Source organism: Cupressus sempervirens, chromosome 10 (assembly GCF_028749045.1).
Source record: "Cupressus sempervirens isolate cs-2001-9-10 chromosome 10, ASM2874904v1, whole genome shotgun sequence".
Classification (NCBI taxonomy): Eukaryota; Viridiplantae; Streptophyta; class Pinopsida; order Cupressales; family Cupressaceae; genus Cupressus; species Cupressus sempervirens.
The window spans coordinates 282691193-282708448 of record NC_143127.1 but is presented as its reverse complement, the minus strand read 5'-3'; the positions used below and the strand labels follow the sequence as shown (position 1 = coordinate 282708448).

Here is a 17256-nt window from a genome sequence, read left to right as displayed (position 1 = left end):
TAAGAAAACAATATGCACCCATTCATAAGCATTCAATGGATCACAAATAAAAGTAGAATTTCACAATCATCAGTTGACCATACCGAACGCTACCAATACTCTTAAAGGAATGCAACCTAAATAGTATTTGGAAGAGCAAATACCAAGACGAAATAAAACATAGCTATGGACTATAGGCGGCTTTTGTATTAGACAACCACAAAAACTAGATAACACTAACATATCATTCATCCAACATCTCTAATAAGACAAGGACACCAAAGAGCATTTGAGACAGTCATCCACCACGCGATGGACAACTTAGTGACAAACACCTCCAACCAACATATGCCATAAATGTTAAAGACATATTATGATTTTTAGGAACTTCGAGTACCAATCCCCTTAAAGTATATGGAGTGTATTACATAAGATTATTTTGCAAAGTATCATGAAATATATTGTTTAAAGTTTCTTGTATTATTAATAGGCTAATAGATATATGATTGGTATTTAAATAAACATGGAAACATATATATTATTAAGGATAATGTTTAAGGATGATATTTTAATTCAATAAAATGAGATTTGATAAATTGACATTATTAAATGTAAAGGATTAACTAATGTGTATCAAGATAGCAATGTAATTCCTGATCGATCTAATTATTTAATCAAAACTCCATAGTGTCAGTATAGGAGCTACGCTCATCTCTATATGAACGGTTACGTGCTAGTGTAGAGTTTGAAGTCGTTTCTATATGAATGGCTAGATGGAATCTCATATTGCCAGTGCGGGTGGTTAGTGGGTCCTTGTATGAATGATTATCATACCAGTGTGAGAGGTTAGTACAACCCTATATGAATGGCTAGAGGAGTGATAGATGAAAATTCATAGTGCTAGTATTGGTGGTTAGTAGGTCCTCTTATGAATGACTATTGTGCTAGTACAAGGGATTAGTACAACCCCATATGAATGGCTAGATGAGTTATAAATGAAATCTCATAAGTGCCAATATAGAAGGTTAGATCCTCATATGAATGTCTATTGTGTCAGTGTGAGAGATTAGTACAACCCTGTATGAATGGCTAGATGAGAATTAGATAATGGCTAGAATATTTGGATGAGTTGACATATGCATACATGATTGGTCTTGGGTAGAGGATGTCTTGTCCAAGAACGTTAAGGGGAGCACTCTAGAGAAGATGGTAGAATAACTAAGAGGTTAGGAAACCTGATCTAGAGACGAATTTAAGGTTGGGGTTAAGATAGAGGATAGAATAGTATATTTAGGCATGTATAGTTCAAATTTTGACATTGATTTTTCCAACATTACTTGTTCCAAGCTAACCCAAATAGAGGGGACATTATAGTGGTATTAGAGCATAATCTTGCCATCCTATGGGATTTTATTGGCTCACACAAACTTGTCAACTCATTTAGAAAACTATGGCAAATCAACTAGCCCAAAGAGTTTAGAAGCTTCATGGAATAAAGTAATGAGAGGTTTGAAAGGACCAACGAAAAATTTGAGAGCCCCAACAAAATGTTACTAGGAGCTATACGAAAATAAAGCAACAACAATCATAGCAAAACACCCATCCCAAATTTATAGAGGGATTTACATTTCAATCATGAGGAAAATGAACCCTCCTCACAAAGTTCAGTTCCTGGAGATACCTTTCCTTCATTCATTCCAATTGAGGAACCTATTATAGAAAAAGAAGAATAACCACAAATAGTGTGGAAGGAATTGCACATATCTATGCAACTTTGGATCCAAATATCCGCCAAGTTATTTTCTTTAAAGAATACACTAAAACCAAAACTATGGCAATTAGAAAGAAAACTCATGCTGACAAAGACCTTAACAAGAAAGTAAATAAAATATCACTACCATGTTTTGACGGGTTAGGCGAGGAAACCGCTCAATCATGGGTTCAAAAATTAGATAAATATCTATTGCTCAGCCCTATGAGTGAAGAGGCAGCCATTAAGTTTGCCATACTTCACTTAAGAGGGTCAGCCCAAAAATGGTGGCATCATGCTCTCACTTCCCTAGGTTATGAAAAAATCACCACCAATAATGCGTTTACCCAAAGACTAATGAGTAGGTTTGACCAAAGAGATTCGGAGGGGTACTTCCAAGAGCTAACTCACCTCAAGTAGACATGAACAGTAGAAGAATTTTCTAATCAATTTTAGGACCTATCTATAATGGTTCCAAATCTATCCCAATGGCAATTCACTCATATGTTTGGAGGAGTTAAAGATTCTAATTAAAGCCATGTAAAACCCTTTGAACCCTAGAACTTGGAGGAAGTCATTAGGAAGACATAGAAAGTTGAGTGTAATACATATAAGGAAAACTCCAAGAACTCCACATACAAAATATCTTATCTGAATGAAGGGCCATTAAGGAATCACCTAGAAAGATCATGCTAAGTGTGCAAAAAACTTTGTAGTAAGGAACATCTATGTCAAAAAAGAGAGGAGTTGATCCAAAATAACCCATGCTTTAGTATTAAGGATCCTTGGAAGCATGGACAAATGTATAAGTGAAAAATGAATAAGATATCAGAGACATACGAAGAAGGAAATCCCAGTAAAATGACACAATTTGATAATCAAGAACATGGAACATTAGCTTTCATTACTCAAGAAAGTGGGAATAATCCCTTTTGCATCAGGGGAACACTCTAAGGACAAACGAGTCAATGAATTGGATTTATATTCATAGGAAATATTTGTTTTCCTTCAGGAGAAGAAAATTTGGGACGGAAGGACTGCAATAAACCTCGATTAAGATAATAAAACAACTACGTAATGCACACAATTGAGAATTTGATCAATGTTAATGAATAGGCCATGATATAAAGACAATATATATTTTATTATATGTATTGTTCTTAACAAACTCCATACATATGTTTCAATATCATATTCTTATCAATATTTGAAATAAATAATATCATCCAATAATATTACCTTTATTTTCTAATATAGCCGTGTTATCAAATATTAAATAAATAATTTTGACAAGATTACCAATCACTAATATTTAAATAAACAATATTTATAATCCTTTCAATGACAATGATAACTATATTATTGTGAATAGAATAACATAGTTAATAATAACAATAATATAGTTATATAGTAATAATATAGTGATATAATTAATATCTAGTTATATAGTAGTAATCTAGTTATAATATAATAATAACTATATATTTATGAATATAATAACATAATTAAGAACTGATAAATGCTAAGAAAACAATACAATTGCACCCATTCATAAGCATTTTGTGGATCACATATAAAAGGAGAATTTTACAATCATTAGTTAGGAATGGAACCTAAATAGTATTTGGAAGAACAAACATCGAGATTGAATAAAACATAACTATGGCCTATAGGTGGCTTCTGTGTTAGACCTTCGTACAACTATGAAAACTAGATAACACTAACATATCATTCATCCAACATCTTTGATAAGACAAGGGTGCCAAAGAGCATTAGGCATAGTCATCCGCCACGCGAAGGAGACCTTAGTGACGAACACCACCAACCAACGAAGTGGATCATATGCAATAAATGTCAAAGACTTATTAGGATTGTTAAGAGTCTTTAGGTACCAATCCCCTTAAAGTAAGTATATGGAGTGTATTACTTAATTTTACTTTGCATATGATCATGGAATATATTGTTTAAAGTTTCTTGTATTATTAATAGGCTAATAGATATATTGTAGGTATTTAAATAAACATGGAAACATATATATTATTAAGGATAATGATTAAGGATGATATTTCAATTCAATAAAATGAGATTTGATAAATTGACAATATTAAATGTAAATAATGTGTGACAAGATAGCAATGTAATTCCTGATCGATCTAATTATTTAATCAAAACTCCATAGTGCCAGTATAGGAGTTGGGCTCATCTCTATATGAATGGTTATGTGCTAGTGTAGAGTTTGAAGTCATTTCTATATAAATGGTTAGATGGAATCTCATAGTGCTAGTGTGGGTGGTTAGTAGGTCCTTGTATGAATGGCTATCATGCCAGTGTGAGATTAGTACAACCCATAGTTCCAAGAATCACGGCGATTCATGCGATTCACGCGATTCGGCGATTCGATTCAAGCCAAACGATTTTTTGTGAATCGGTGAATCGAATCAGCGATAAAGGGTTTATGAAATAAGTTACTCACTAAATTTCAAGTGTTTTTTAAATTTTCCGATTCATGGCCGATTTGATTCCGATTCATGGCCGATTCACGATTTGATTCGGCCTTGCCGATTCCAATCCGATTCCGATTCTTGTTACTTTGGTACAACCCCATTTGAATGGCTAGAGGAATGATAAATGGAATCTCATAGTGCTAGTATGGGTGGTTAGTAGGTCCTTTTATGAATGGTTATTATGCCATTGCAAGAGCTTAGGAAACCCCGTATGAAATTCTAGATGAGTTATAAATGAAATCTCATAAGTGCAATTGCATAAGGTTAGATCCTTGTATGAATGGCTATTGTGCTTGTGCGAGAGATTAGTACAACCCTGTATGAATGGCTAGATGAGAATTAGATAATGGCTAGAATATTTGGATGAGTCAACATATGCATATGTGATTGGCTTTGAGTAGAGGATGTCTCGCTCAAGAATTTTAAGGGGAGCACTCTAGAGAAGATGTTGGAATAACTAAGGGGTTAGAAAACCTGATTTAGTGACGTCTTTAAGGTTGGGGTTAAGATAGAGGGTAGAATAGTATATTTAGACTTTTATTATTCAAATTTTGACATTGGTTTTGCAGGTATTGCTTGTTCTAGGCTAACCTAAATAGAGGGGACATTATAGTGGTATTAGAGCATACTCTTGCCATCCTATGGAATTTTGTTGGCTCACACAAACCTATTAACTCATCTTGAAAACTATGCCAAAGCAATTAGCCCAAGAGTTTATAAGCTTCATGGAATAAAGTAACGAGAGGTTTGAAAGAACCATTGAAAATTTTGAGAGCTCCAACAAAATGTTACTAGGAGCTATACGAAACATAATCAACAACAATCATAGTGAAAGACCCATCCCAAATTTATGGAGGGATTTGCATTCCAATCGTGAGGAAAATGAACCCTCCTCACGAAGTTTAGTTCCATGAGATATCTTTCCTTTGTTCATTCTAAGTGAGGTACCTATTATAGAAGAATAAACACCCACAAATAGTGTGGAAGGAATTGCACATATGTATGCAAATTTGAATCTAAATATCCACAAACTTATTTCTTTTAAAGAATACTATAAAACCAAAACCATGGCAATTAGAAAGAAAACTCATGCTGACAAAGACCTTAACAAGAAAGTAAATAAAATATCACCACCATCTTTTGATGGGTTAGGGGAGGAAACCGCTCAATCATGGGTCCAAAAAGTAGATACATATCTATTGCTCAGCCATATGAGCGAAGATGGTGCCATTAAGTTTGCCATACTTCATTTAAGAGGGTCAGCTCACAAATGGTGGCATCATGTGTTAAGGAATTAACCTAATAATCTACAGGTCTACGGGTGCAGATTGTGCCTAACTCTCATTGGCATATACTCCATTAAGACAGCATGGCAATTACTTATACCTACTCTAGAGGTGCTGGCGATCAGAAGGAACAGGTTTTAGTTTTACCTAACTAACCTTAGTTAATGCTAACTAATGTTATCCTAAGGATGCCGACTTTGAGTATTTTAATTACCTGTTAATGCTAAGGGTGATGTCCCTTAAGGGACACACCCTATGATATGGGTATATAGGCGGGGTTGAGAAGGCAGTCTGGGGACACACAAAAAGTATCTACAGTCTGATTTCCACATCTTCCAGTCCTCACGTGTTATCTACTATATTTCAGAACTTCATTCCAGTTATATATCAGGATCCTCAGTTGTATCTTCAGCATAGTAAATCCTGAATATCAGTTTCACTGTCTTGGTTATTTTGTGCCTATTTTTCTCTGCATTAGAAGTCTGATTTGTCATCTGAATCTATAAAAGTTTACATGGTATCAGAGCCCTGTTATCAGATCTAGGGCTCTGCAGATTGTCACATATCAGACCTGTTCATATCCAATAGTTATTTTCCTTTTCCAATGGCATATACAATCAGGCCTGAGGACAGATTTGATGGAAAGGAACATTTTGAAGCATGGAAATTTAGAATCTTGATGATTCTCGAAGAAAATAATGTTAGACAGTTTGTTGATGGAGCATCCAAACAGCCACCTGTTGAACCTCACAAATCCATATGGTCCAATGGAAACAGGAAAGCCATTCAAATCATCTTGGATGGAGTTAAGAATGACATAGTACCTATGCTTACAAAACACTTAACTGCCTACAATATGATGAATGCATTACGAAATGCATTTGAAGTAAATAATGCAATGAGGGTCCTTGCACTAAAGAGACAACTAAATCACATCCAAATAAAAAAGGGAGAATCAATAAACTCCTACTTTCTAAGAGTTGTTGGTATTAGAGATGAATTGGCAAGCATAGGAACCATCATAAATGACACCGAATTAACGCTCATGGCTTTAGATGGAGTGCCAGAATCATGGGAAACATTTGCACAAGGAATAAGTGCTAGAGATCAGCTTCCAGATTTTAATAGACTTAAGAATGATTGTCTTGAGGAAGAATCAAGAAAACTAAAGAAGGGAGGAAAACCTAAAATGGAAGATGAAGAACTTCATGTTCATAATGCCAACTTTTACAAAGGCAAGAAAAAGCATTTCAAGAAAAATAAAGGAAACTAGAAGAACTGAAAGTCCAAGAAAGACCTATCTAAAATAAAATGTTTTAAATGTGAAAAATTTGGACACTTTAGATCAAATTGTCCAGAAAACTCCAAACAACAAGCGAATTGCACAAATATTGTTAGAGAAGAAGAAACCTATGATCTGGAGAATCGGGTTTTGTATTCTTCCTTATCAAATGAAATCTCCAATAAGGCATGGGTAATAGATAGTGGATCTTCCAAACATATAACAGGATACAAAGAAACTCTAGATTTCTTGTCCGAGAAAGTTAACGGTGAAGTTACTATTGGTGATAACTCAGTACATTCAATTAAAGGAATTGGTAGCTGCACCTTGAAGCTAAAAACAGGAAATACTCTCCCTCTGAAAGATGCACTATATGTACCAAGAATAAAAAGGAACCTAATATCAATTACTGCGTTAGAAGATGATGGACACAATGTTGCATTCATGGATGGCAAAGTATTAACTTGGGCTAAGAATTCTTCCATCAAGAAAGCTAAAGTAATTGGTCAAAGAAAGGGATATTTGTATGAACTAAATATAGAACCCATTCAAGCCCTTGTTCATAAAGCAGAAGATTCAAATGAAATATGGCACAGAAGATTAGGGCACCTAAACTTTAAACCCTATCTACTATGGAGAAGATGGTTACCGGATTACCAAAATTAAAACAAGAGCATCCTAGTACTTGCAAAGGGTGTGCCCTAGGTAAAAGTACCATAAGACCTTTTCATGATAGTACTAGAAAAACAAATAATGTACTAGAATTAATTTATTCAGATTTATGTGAACCCATGTCCGTTCCCTCCCTTGGAGGATTCTAGTATTATGTCTTGTTCATTGATGCCTTTTCTAGAAAAACATGGATTTATTTTTTAAAATGCAAAGAATCAGAAGAAATCTTACAAAGATTTAAGGAATTCAAAGCATTAACTGAAAATTTTTCAGGACATAAAATTAAAACCCTTAGAGCAGATAATGGAGGAGAATATACCTCAGATTTGTTTAAATTTTTTTGTAAAGAATCAGGGATCAAGAGGGAGTACACTGTTCCTTATAAACCTGAACAAAATGGGGTAGCTGAAAGGAAAAACAAGACAATTATAGAAGCTGCTAGGGCTATGATTTTTGACCAAAACCTAGAATACTATCTTTGGGCAGAAGCCTCTTGTACTGCTGTATACATCCAAAATAGAAGCCCACACTCCTATCTTAAAGATAAGACCCCTGAAGAAGTATTTACTAAAATAAAACGTAATATAAGTCATCTCAGAATCTTTGGATGTCCTGTATATATTCATGTGCCAAAAGAAAAAATAACCAAATTGGAACCATCTGGAAGGAAGGGTATTTTTGTAGGGTATAGTGAAACCTCTAAAGCATATAGAATTTTCATACCTGGACAGAAAACTATTGAACTTAGCAGGGATGTATTCTTTGAGGAAGATCTTGCAATTAAAAGGCAATAAATTCTCATGAACCCTCCTCTTCATCTGATTCTGAAAGCACAAGTGAGTCTGAATCCTAGAGGGAGAACTTAGAAGAGGTCGAAGATGAAGTAAACTTTGAAGAAAGTTCAAAGAAAAGACCACTTTGGGCCATAAAAACAGTTGAAGCAGCTCAAGATTTTGCTGCATCTTCAGGATTAGTCAAAGAAAGTAAAAGACCTAAAAGATTCTCTGGTTATACAACAAATATGATTGATTTATCCAAAACAGAGCCAACCAATCCTTCTGATGCTATTAAACATCCTACCTAGAAAGAAGCAATGACAAAAGAATATCAATCAATTATGAAAAATTATGTTTGGGAAATAGTTCCAAGGCCAAAAGGAAAATTCATTGTTTCTTCTAAATGGTTATTCAAAATAAAGCATGCCGCTAATGGAAGCATTGAGAAATATAAAGCCAGATTTGTAGCTAGAAGTTTTTCTCAAAAAGAAGGAATCGATTATGAAGAAACCTTTGCTCCTGTAGCCAGATATACTACTGTTAGAGCTGTCTTAGCTATAGCTGCCTCTAAGGGATGGAAGGTACATCAGATGAATGTGAAGACAACATTTCTTAATGGGAAGATTTCTGAAGAAGTCTTTATAGAGCAGCCAGAAGGATTTGAAACCCATGATCTAAATGCCTTTGTTTGCCGACTCAAGAAAGCTCTTTGTGGGCTTAAACAGGCTCCTAGGGTCTGGTATGAAAGGATTGATAAATATCTCACTGGCTTAGGATTCTCTAAGAATGAAGCTGATCCAAACTTGTATTATAAAAAGGACAAAGATGGTATTGTAATATTGATATTGTATGTTGATTTATTAATCACAGGTGATGATCATCTTATAGATTAGTGCAAGAAAGATCTTATTAGAGAATTCGAGATGAAAGACTTGGGTCTTCTCCATTACTTTCTAGGATTGGATGTGCAATAGAATGCTGATAGTATCATATTGAATCAAAGGAAGTACGCTTCAGATATCTTGAAGAAATTCAGAATGTGGAACTGCAAGTCAATGTCATCTCCAATGGAGACCAATTTGCATAAACTTAAAGAAGCAGTTGCAGAATCACCTCCAATAGATTCTACTCTCTACAGACAGATAATTGGGTCTCTGATGTACCTAGTAAATACAAGACTTGATACTTGCTATGCGGTTCATGCTTTAAGTCAATTTATGTGTGAACCTAAGGAGATTCACCTAGTTGTTGTTAAACACATTATGAGAAACCTACAAGGTACTCTTAATTATGGACTCAAAGTATGAAAGAACTGCTTTAGATTTGTATGGATTCACTAATTCAAATTGGGGTGGAAGTGTTCAAGACAAGAAAAATACTTTAGGATGTTGTTTCAGTTTAGGATCGGCTATGATTTCATGTATATGTAGAAAGTAGTCTTCAGTAGCTCAGAGCTCCAAAGAAGCTGTATACATTGTTGCAGCAATGGCCTCTCGAGAAGCGGTATGGTTGAGGAAGTTGCTTGTGGGATTATTTGGACAAGCCATGAATCCTATGATCATTCACTGTGATAATCAGAGTTCCATCAAGCTCTCAGTGAATCCAATTTTCCATGATAGATCCAAGCATATTGAAATTCCTTACTATTATGTGAGAGATATGGTAGACAGGAATTCTGTGAAATTGGAATACATTTGTAGTACAAATCAAATAGCAGATATACTCACCAAACCTCTATCTAGGGTAAAGATAGAACATTTCAGAAAGAGACTTGGTATGGTTGAGTTGTAATTCATTTTTGTACTATTTGATTATTAATAAAATGATTAAATTTTATTTTGTCAAGCTATTGACTGTTATGGGCTCCACCATATGTAATCATTATTTAAGAGGTGATGATCTCTGAAATAATGCATAATTGTGCAATAGGCATTATGAGAGGTGACGATCTCTTAGATAATATCCTAACAGTAGATTTTATTGTAAGATCCAGGTGAATTTTAGATCGTCTTGTGACATTGACTTGTTCATGGGTCACAAATTGGATAAAGTAAGAATTTTGGAAATTCTTTAGGTTTATCCTGTATTCTGGTAGATCTTAAATTCAGGATCTAGTTGTGATTTAGAAGTACCAGCTTCTATGAGTCTTGACATGTGTTTTATCACTAGTAGCAGTGATTTGTCATATCACAGGTTTAGTAATATGACTTTGTATCATAACTGTTATGATACTATGTAGAGTTAGGTAGATATAGAGTATTAATTCTTGCTTAACATCTATATTGATGTTACTAGTTATAATATCTCTTTGTAGGATTATCAGGTTAAGAGGTAGTGTTAAGGAATTAACCTAATAATCTACAGGTCTACGGGTGCAGATTGTGCCTAACTCTCATTGGCATATACTCCATTAAGAGGGCATGGTAATTACTTATACCTACTCTAGAGGTGCTGGCGATCAGAAGGAACAGGTTTTAGTTTTACCTAACTAACCTTAGTTAATGCTAACTAATGTTATCCTAAGGACGCCGACTTTGAGTATTTTAATTACTTGTTAATGCTAAGGGTGATGTCCCTTAAGGGACACACCCTATGATATGGGTATATAGGTGGGGTTGAGAAGGCAATCTGGGGACACACAAAAAGTATCTACAGTTTGATCTCCAGGTCTTCCAGTTCTCACGTGTTATCTACTATATTTCAGAACTTCATTCCAGTTATATATCAGGATCCTCAGTTGTATCTTCAGCATAGTAAATCCTGAATATCAGTTTCATTGTCTAGGTTATTTTGTGCCTATTTTTCTCTGCATTAGAAGTCTGATTTGTCATCTGAATCTGTAGAAGTTTACATCATGGACTTACTTCCTTAGGGCACAAAAAAATACAACCTATAGTGAGTTTACCCGAAGACTAATGAGTAGGTTTGACCAAAGAGATCTTGAGGGGTACTTCCAATAGCTAACTCACCTCAAGCAGATAGGAACAGTAGAAGAATATTCCAATCTATTTCAGGACCTATCTATAATGGGGAAAAATCCAAGAACTCCACATACAAAACATCTTATCTGAATGAAGGGCCAGTAAGGAATCACCAAGAAAGATCATGATACGTGCAAAGAAGTTTTCAATAAGGAACATCTAATTCATAAAAGAGAGGAGTTGACCCAGAATGATGTGTGCATTAGATGTAAGGATCCTTGGAAGCATGGAGATTAATGTAAAAGAGGACAAATGAATAAGATATCAAAGACACGTGAAGAAGGAAATCCCAGTGAGAAGGCATGGTTCGATAAATAAGAACATGGAATATTAGCTACCACTGATCAAGAAAATGGGAATAATCCCTTTTGAATCAGGGGAAGACTCTAAGGGTACAAGAGTCAATGGATTGAATTTATATTCGTAGGAAATATTTGTTTTGCTTGAGGAGAAGAAAATTTGTTATGGAAGGACTGCCATAAACCTCAATTAAGATAAGAAAACAACTACGTAATGCACATAATTGAGAATTTGATCAATGTTAATGAATAGGCCATGATAAAGAGACCATATATTTTATTATATGAATCGTTCTTAACAAACTCCATACTTATATTTTAATATCATATCCTTATCAATATTTCAAATAAATAATGTCACCCAATAATATTAACCTTATTTTCTTATATAGCCATGTTATCAAATATTAAATAAACAATATTTATAATCCCTTCAATGACAATAATAACTATATTATTGTGAATACAATAACATAGTTAATAATAACAATAATATAGTTATATAGTAATAATCTAGTTATAATATTATAATAACTATATTTTTGTGAATATAATAACATAATTAAGAATCCATAACATGCTAAGGAAATAATACAATTGTGCCTATTCATAAGCGTTGTATGGATTGCTTAAAAGTAGATAGCACTAACAAATCATTCATTCAACATCGCCAATAAGACAAGGACACCGAAGAGCATTAGGGATATTCATTGACCATGTAGCAGAGATCTTAGTGACAAACGCCATCTAGCCGAGGAAGCGGATCATGTGCGATAAATGTTAAAGACATCAAGATTGTTAGGGACTTTGGATACTGATTCCCTCAAAGTATATGTAGTGTATTGCTTAAGTTTACTTTCCATATTATTATGAAATACATTGTTTAAAGTTTCTTACATTATTAATAGGGTAAGAGATATATGGTAGGTATTTAAATAATCATGGAATCCTATATTATTAAGGATTATGTTTAAGGATAATATTTAAGGATGATATTTTAGTTTAATAAAATGAGATTCGATATATTCACATTGCCAATAATAAAGGATTAATTGATGTCTAGCACGATAGCAATGTAATTCTTGATGGATCTAATTAATTAATCAAAACTCCATCGTGCTAGTGTTGGAATTGTGCTCATCTCTATATGAATGGCTACGTGCCAGTGTAGAGTTTGAGGTTGTTTCTATATGAATGGCTAGAGGGAATCTTATAGTGCTAATGCGGGTGCTTAGTAGGTCCTCATTTGAATGGCTATCGTGCCAGTGCGGGAGATTAGTACAACCTCGTATGAATGGCTAGATGAGCGATAGATGGAATCTCATAGTGCCAATGTGGGTGGTTAGTAGGTCCTCTTATGAATGGCTATTGTAGCAGTACGAGAGATTAGTACAACACGTATGAATGACTAGATGATTGATAAACAGAATCACATAGTGCCATTGCAGAAGGTTAGATTCTTGTATGAATGGCCATCGTGCCAGTGCGAGAGGTTAGTACTACCTCTGTATGAATGACTTGATGAGAATGAGATAATGGCCGAAATATTCTGATGAGTCAACATATGTATATGTGATTGGCCTAGGGAAGATGATGTATTATGATAATAGATAGTTTCTAGTTTCTATTATCTCTATTTAGTATCTAATGGTTATCTATTGTATTCTTTTGTATATATTAGAAAATTTCTAATATTTAGTTTCCTATTTCTAGAATAGAATGTTTCTATTCTTTACGATTGTTTCCTAAGGAAACATCGTTCAATCTCTTGTGTAAATTGATCTCTTGATCATTGTTAATATCAATCAATTATTTACCAATTACTTCGTAATATGGTACCAGAATCAATTCTTCGAAATTTTTCAAAAAATATTATAATTTCTTGTCTGAAATTATCAGAGCAAATTATTTTGTCTGATATCTACTTCGAGCTAGGGTTTTTGTCTTTTTACTAATGGCCATTATTCTACGACTGTTGTTTGTATCAATGCGATTTTTTGTTTTTCGCAGCATTTTTTGGGTGCTATTACCTCTACAAATTGGGACCCTACCTTTTGTTTACTACCTCTGCAAATCACTGCATTTTTTTTGCTCAAATCATCATTTTTTTGACCCTGTATAATCCGCATGCTGTTTTTTCCTTTTTTGAGATTTTTTGCAACCTCCAATCGCCATTGCTGGAGGCGTTTAGGTTTTTCCAATCTTTTGTTGTTCACTCACGCCTCAAATCCCACCTAGAAAACACGTTTTTTCTGAATTTCTGTGATTTATTTTGGGGTTATGCAGCCAGGGCCGTTTTGGTCGAAACCCTAATTTTTTGTATTTGATCATTTTTTTAACAAATTCTTGGTGGGTTTTTTGAGGTCTCAACTGGGTTGTCCATTTTTTTTGGGTGCCTCGATTTTTGAGCCAGCAGATCCAAAATCCGACAGCATATCCTTTCTGGGTTTTTTGAGCTCTTTTCTAAGTACCCCTTTAATTTTTCCCCATCTTGGAAGGGAAGGTTAAGATCATGGGTAACACAGTAGTAGCCCTTTCTAACGTGGATGAGATCGTGAAGCACAATGAAAGTTCAAGAATGATTGCATGCAGCCCCATGGCCAAGGCAAACCTCCAGCGGAAGGAAATAGAAAGCTACTCTTAAATAGATGATTATAAAAATTTTCATGGAGATTGAGAATAAATTTGTAAATTTTTGGGGTATCAATTATTTTGACATTGAGTTTGCTGATTTAGTACATTGGCATTTTGGTACTTTTTATATGCCTGACTTGAGACTTTTATTTATTTCTTATACACTGGCACACCCTTGCAAACCTTTTACCATGTCATTGGCCCCCCTTCCACCACCATTTGATGGATTTTAAGGTTTTTTTAATTTGGTATGCTAATGCTATGCTATTTTTCTTTATTTCTTAGTATAATTGCACAGCATTGTGATCCTTTAACTATCTCTGTCTCTCTCCTCTCTCATGCATTTTGGTGGATTTCACCCCATAAAGTAATTTGTATGCATTTCCTATATTCATGACAAAAGTACAGTATAGCCTCAATAAAACACAGAAGATCTGAGGTCATCATGATCCAGTTTATATCATTTTTCTATTTATACCAAAATCTATTTATTATTCACTGGGACATGCTGAAGTCTTGGAATATTTGAGGATGTCCTGTTGGGCCTTATGCTTGGTATAATCTTTGTTATACCATACGCATCTCTTTCAAATACTAAATGACTATTGATATTAATATGTACCTTTATGTTTTTGGACCTATGGAAGATATGTCTGCAAAACTACTCATTTTACCCAATGCTTTCTTGTGAGGATATCTTTTCCCTAGAAAGCAAAGTATCAACAAAAGCTCTTTTAAAATGCAGAAACCAATTCCAATTAATAACACAATTGACCAATTTTCGTCTCGTGTTAAAGAAAGTCTAATTCAGAGAAAGGCATGCTCACTTCCCCTATTATATTCATCCATTTCCTATATATGAGAAAATTGTGCCAAAACCTGAATAAGATAGATATGGAGTGCTGGAGGCGATAAAGACCTGATAAAGTAGGGTATTTATCATCAATAAGTGAAATGAACAGTACATGCAAGTGATTGGAATTTTTCTGAAGATAGGAAATGTTGATAATATTTTCCTTGTCAAAATATATTGAGTATGATGTTTGACTTCTTTAGTACACACTTCTAGAAAGGAGAAACTGTGAGGGTAGGAAACTGTAACCTAAGCTTGACAAACTGCAGGTTTGAAGAATTGTACGTGCTTAGTTATAATTAGTCATAATTTGCTGTTCCTTTTGAAGTTATATTGGAACAGGATTTCTTCTTTAAATTAGTTGCAATTAGTTTTACTCTACCTGATATAGTGTAAATTTCCTAAAGATAATTTCATATTAATTCACAACATAGACTTTGAATCTGCGCATAAAGATGGAGTGCATAAGAAAGGTTTGAGGTGGTTCTGTAAACTCCATGTTCCTAAATACAAATGCATGCTACTAATATAAAATCATTCATACATTTGGATGCAGAGAGCTATTGCTTTAAAAGCTTTGGATTCATTTTGGCGTGATCATCTACTAAACATGAACCGTCTTAATACAGCGGTATGCTAAACCTGACCTTGGATTTTGAGCCAGTGTTAATGTTGAAGTTTTTTCACCTTGGAATGTCTTCCTGATTTTTGTCTTGAATGAGATACATAAAAAAATGTGAACTTTTAACATTTGTTATTCATTTAATCAGGTGAGTGTACGAGGGTTTGGATCTAGAAATCCACTTGAGGAATACAAGATAGATGGTTGCCGGTTCTTTATTACAATGCTTGGTGCTGCTCGTCAACAGACAGTCACTTCTCTGCTGCGTTATTGGTTGTCCACTAATGGCTCACTAGAATTAGCCTTTGCAGATTGATCCATAATCTATGCTGTGGAAAATTGTAAGTAGGTATAGACCATTGCTTTGTGCTTAAATAAATGGCAGCAATTTGTCATATATCTGATTTCATCGTTTACCTTGTTCTGTGTTTCTTGGCAAGTTAGCATTCATGCATTCATGAGAAAACATGAAAACGTGTACATAGTTGTGGCTTGTGCTTGTGCAGGAGAGAGTTGCAATAGCTCAATATGCTTCTCTAAATTGTATTGGCTAATATCTTCAAAATGCCCTTAACTTTGATTGGAATTGATCATAACAGGGTGTTGCTTCAAGAGTTTCAATATCATAATTGCAGGTTCAGCAGAGTCCAAGTAGGACTTGAACCTGATCTAATTCGTGAAGATGCTTCAACCAGAAAGATGTCAAGGTCATCAACATTTGCATGAAGTCTTAGCTCTAGTGCTGTGTATTTCATCAGCAAGAGCCGTGACTTGTCATTTGTTATATAGCATTTTTTGACACTTACCTATTGTAATACCATTTTTTTTAAACATGTATTTAGTTTTAATTCTTTTTTTTGTAGATATGCCATTCAAATGAATCTTTTAAATAATAAAGCACCAAGTTGTAAATTTGTATTAACTGCTGCATTGTTCAAATTCCCCAAATAGTTAGCATTGGTATGTTTAACCATTGCTTCTACAATATGTATTAAAAGTTAAAAACTCATATTATTATTGAGGCAGCTGCAATTCAGGTTTAACTTGAGGTTTAGATCTTCTTACTTCAATTTTATTGCAAAGGCTTCTACTCGTCGATATCGATACCTTGGAAAAGCTCTACAATGAATCCATCACATTCACTCGTCAAATAGATCCACAAGGTGGTGGAAATTTCAGTACTCCACTTTCCTTAGGTAATGTTGTTGTCTCAAATCAATTTTCAGCAATCAATCAACATTTGGCAATTCATACGCCTTTGTTGAACCCCATTCACATTCCTCAACATGTTGCCCCACCATCAACCATCACTTGTCCCTGTAATGAACCACAAAACAAGATTATTTGTATAGCAAATTGTACCTCCAACTAAGCCTGATAACAATTTGGTTAGTGAACTTGATGCTATGAATAAGGCTTTGTCTCACTTGACCAATGAACTTACAACTATGAAACTAAATACACAAAACCAAGGTAATCATCAAAGAAACTTTGCTACTACAAACAATTATCCTCTGTATCTGAATTGTAATTATAATTCCTACAACAATAAAAATGGAAATAATAGCAATTCTTAGGATAAAAAATAAGAAGAACTAAGGCCCAATCAAATTTGGAA

The 17256-nt window shown here is 34.3% G+C and overlaps 1 protein-coding gene across 3 annotated transcripts in view; it reads left to right on the top strand.

Annotated features, from left to right (window-relative positions):
* SECA2 (Preprotein translocase SecA family protein) overlaps positions 1-16560 on the top strand; it is a 237349-nt gene extending 220789 nt beyond the window's left edge. Inside the window, exons 32-34 of one of the 3 annotated variants that reach the window (XM_089805095.1) lie at positions 15573-15647; positions 15787-15987; positions 16238-16560. In XM_089805095.1, coding sequence (XP_089661221.1) covers positions 15573-15647; positions 15787-15954 — 243 coding nt within the window. In that variant the 3' untranslated portion in view covers positions 15955-15987; positions 16238-16560. The remainder of the gene's footprint in view (positions 1-15572; positions 15648-15786; positions 15988-16237) is intronic. The other 2 variants (XM_089805094.1, XM_089805093.1) reach the window with 2 other exon arrangements.
* The last annotated feature ends 696 nt before the right edge of the window (positions 16561-17256 follow it).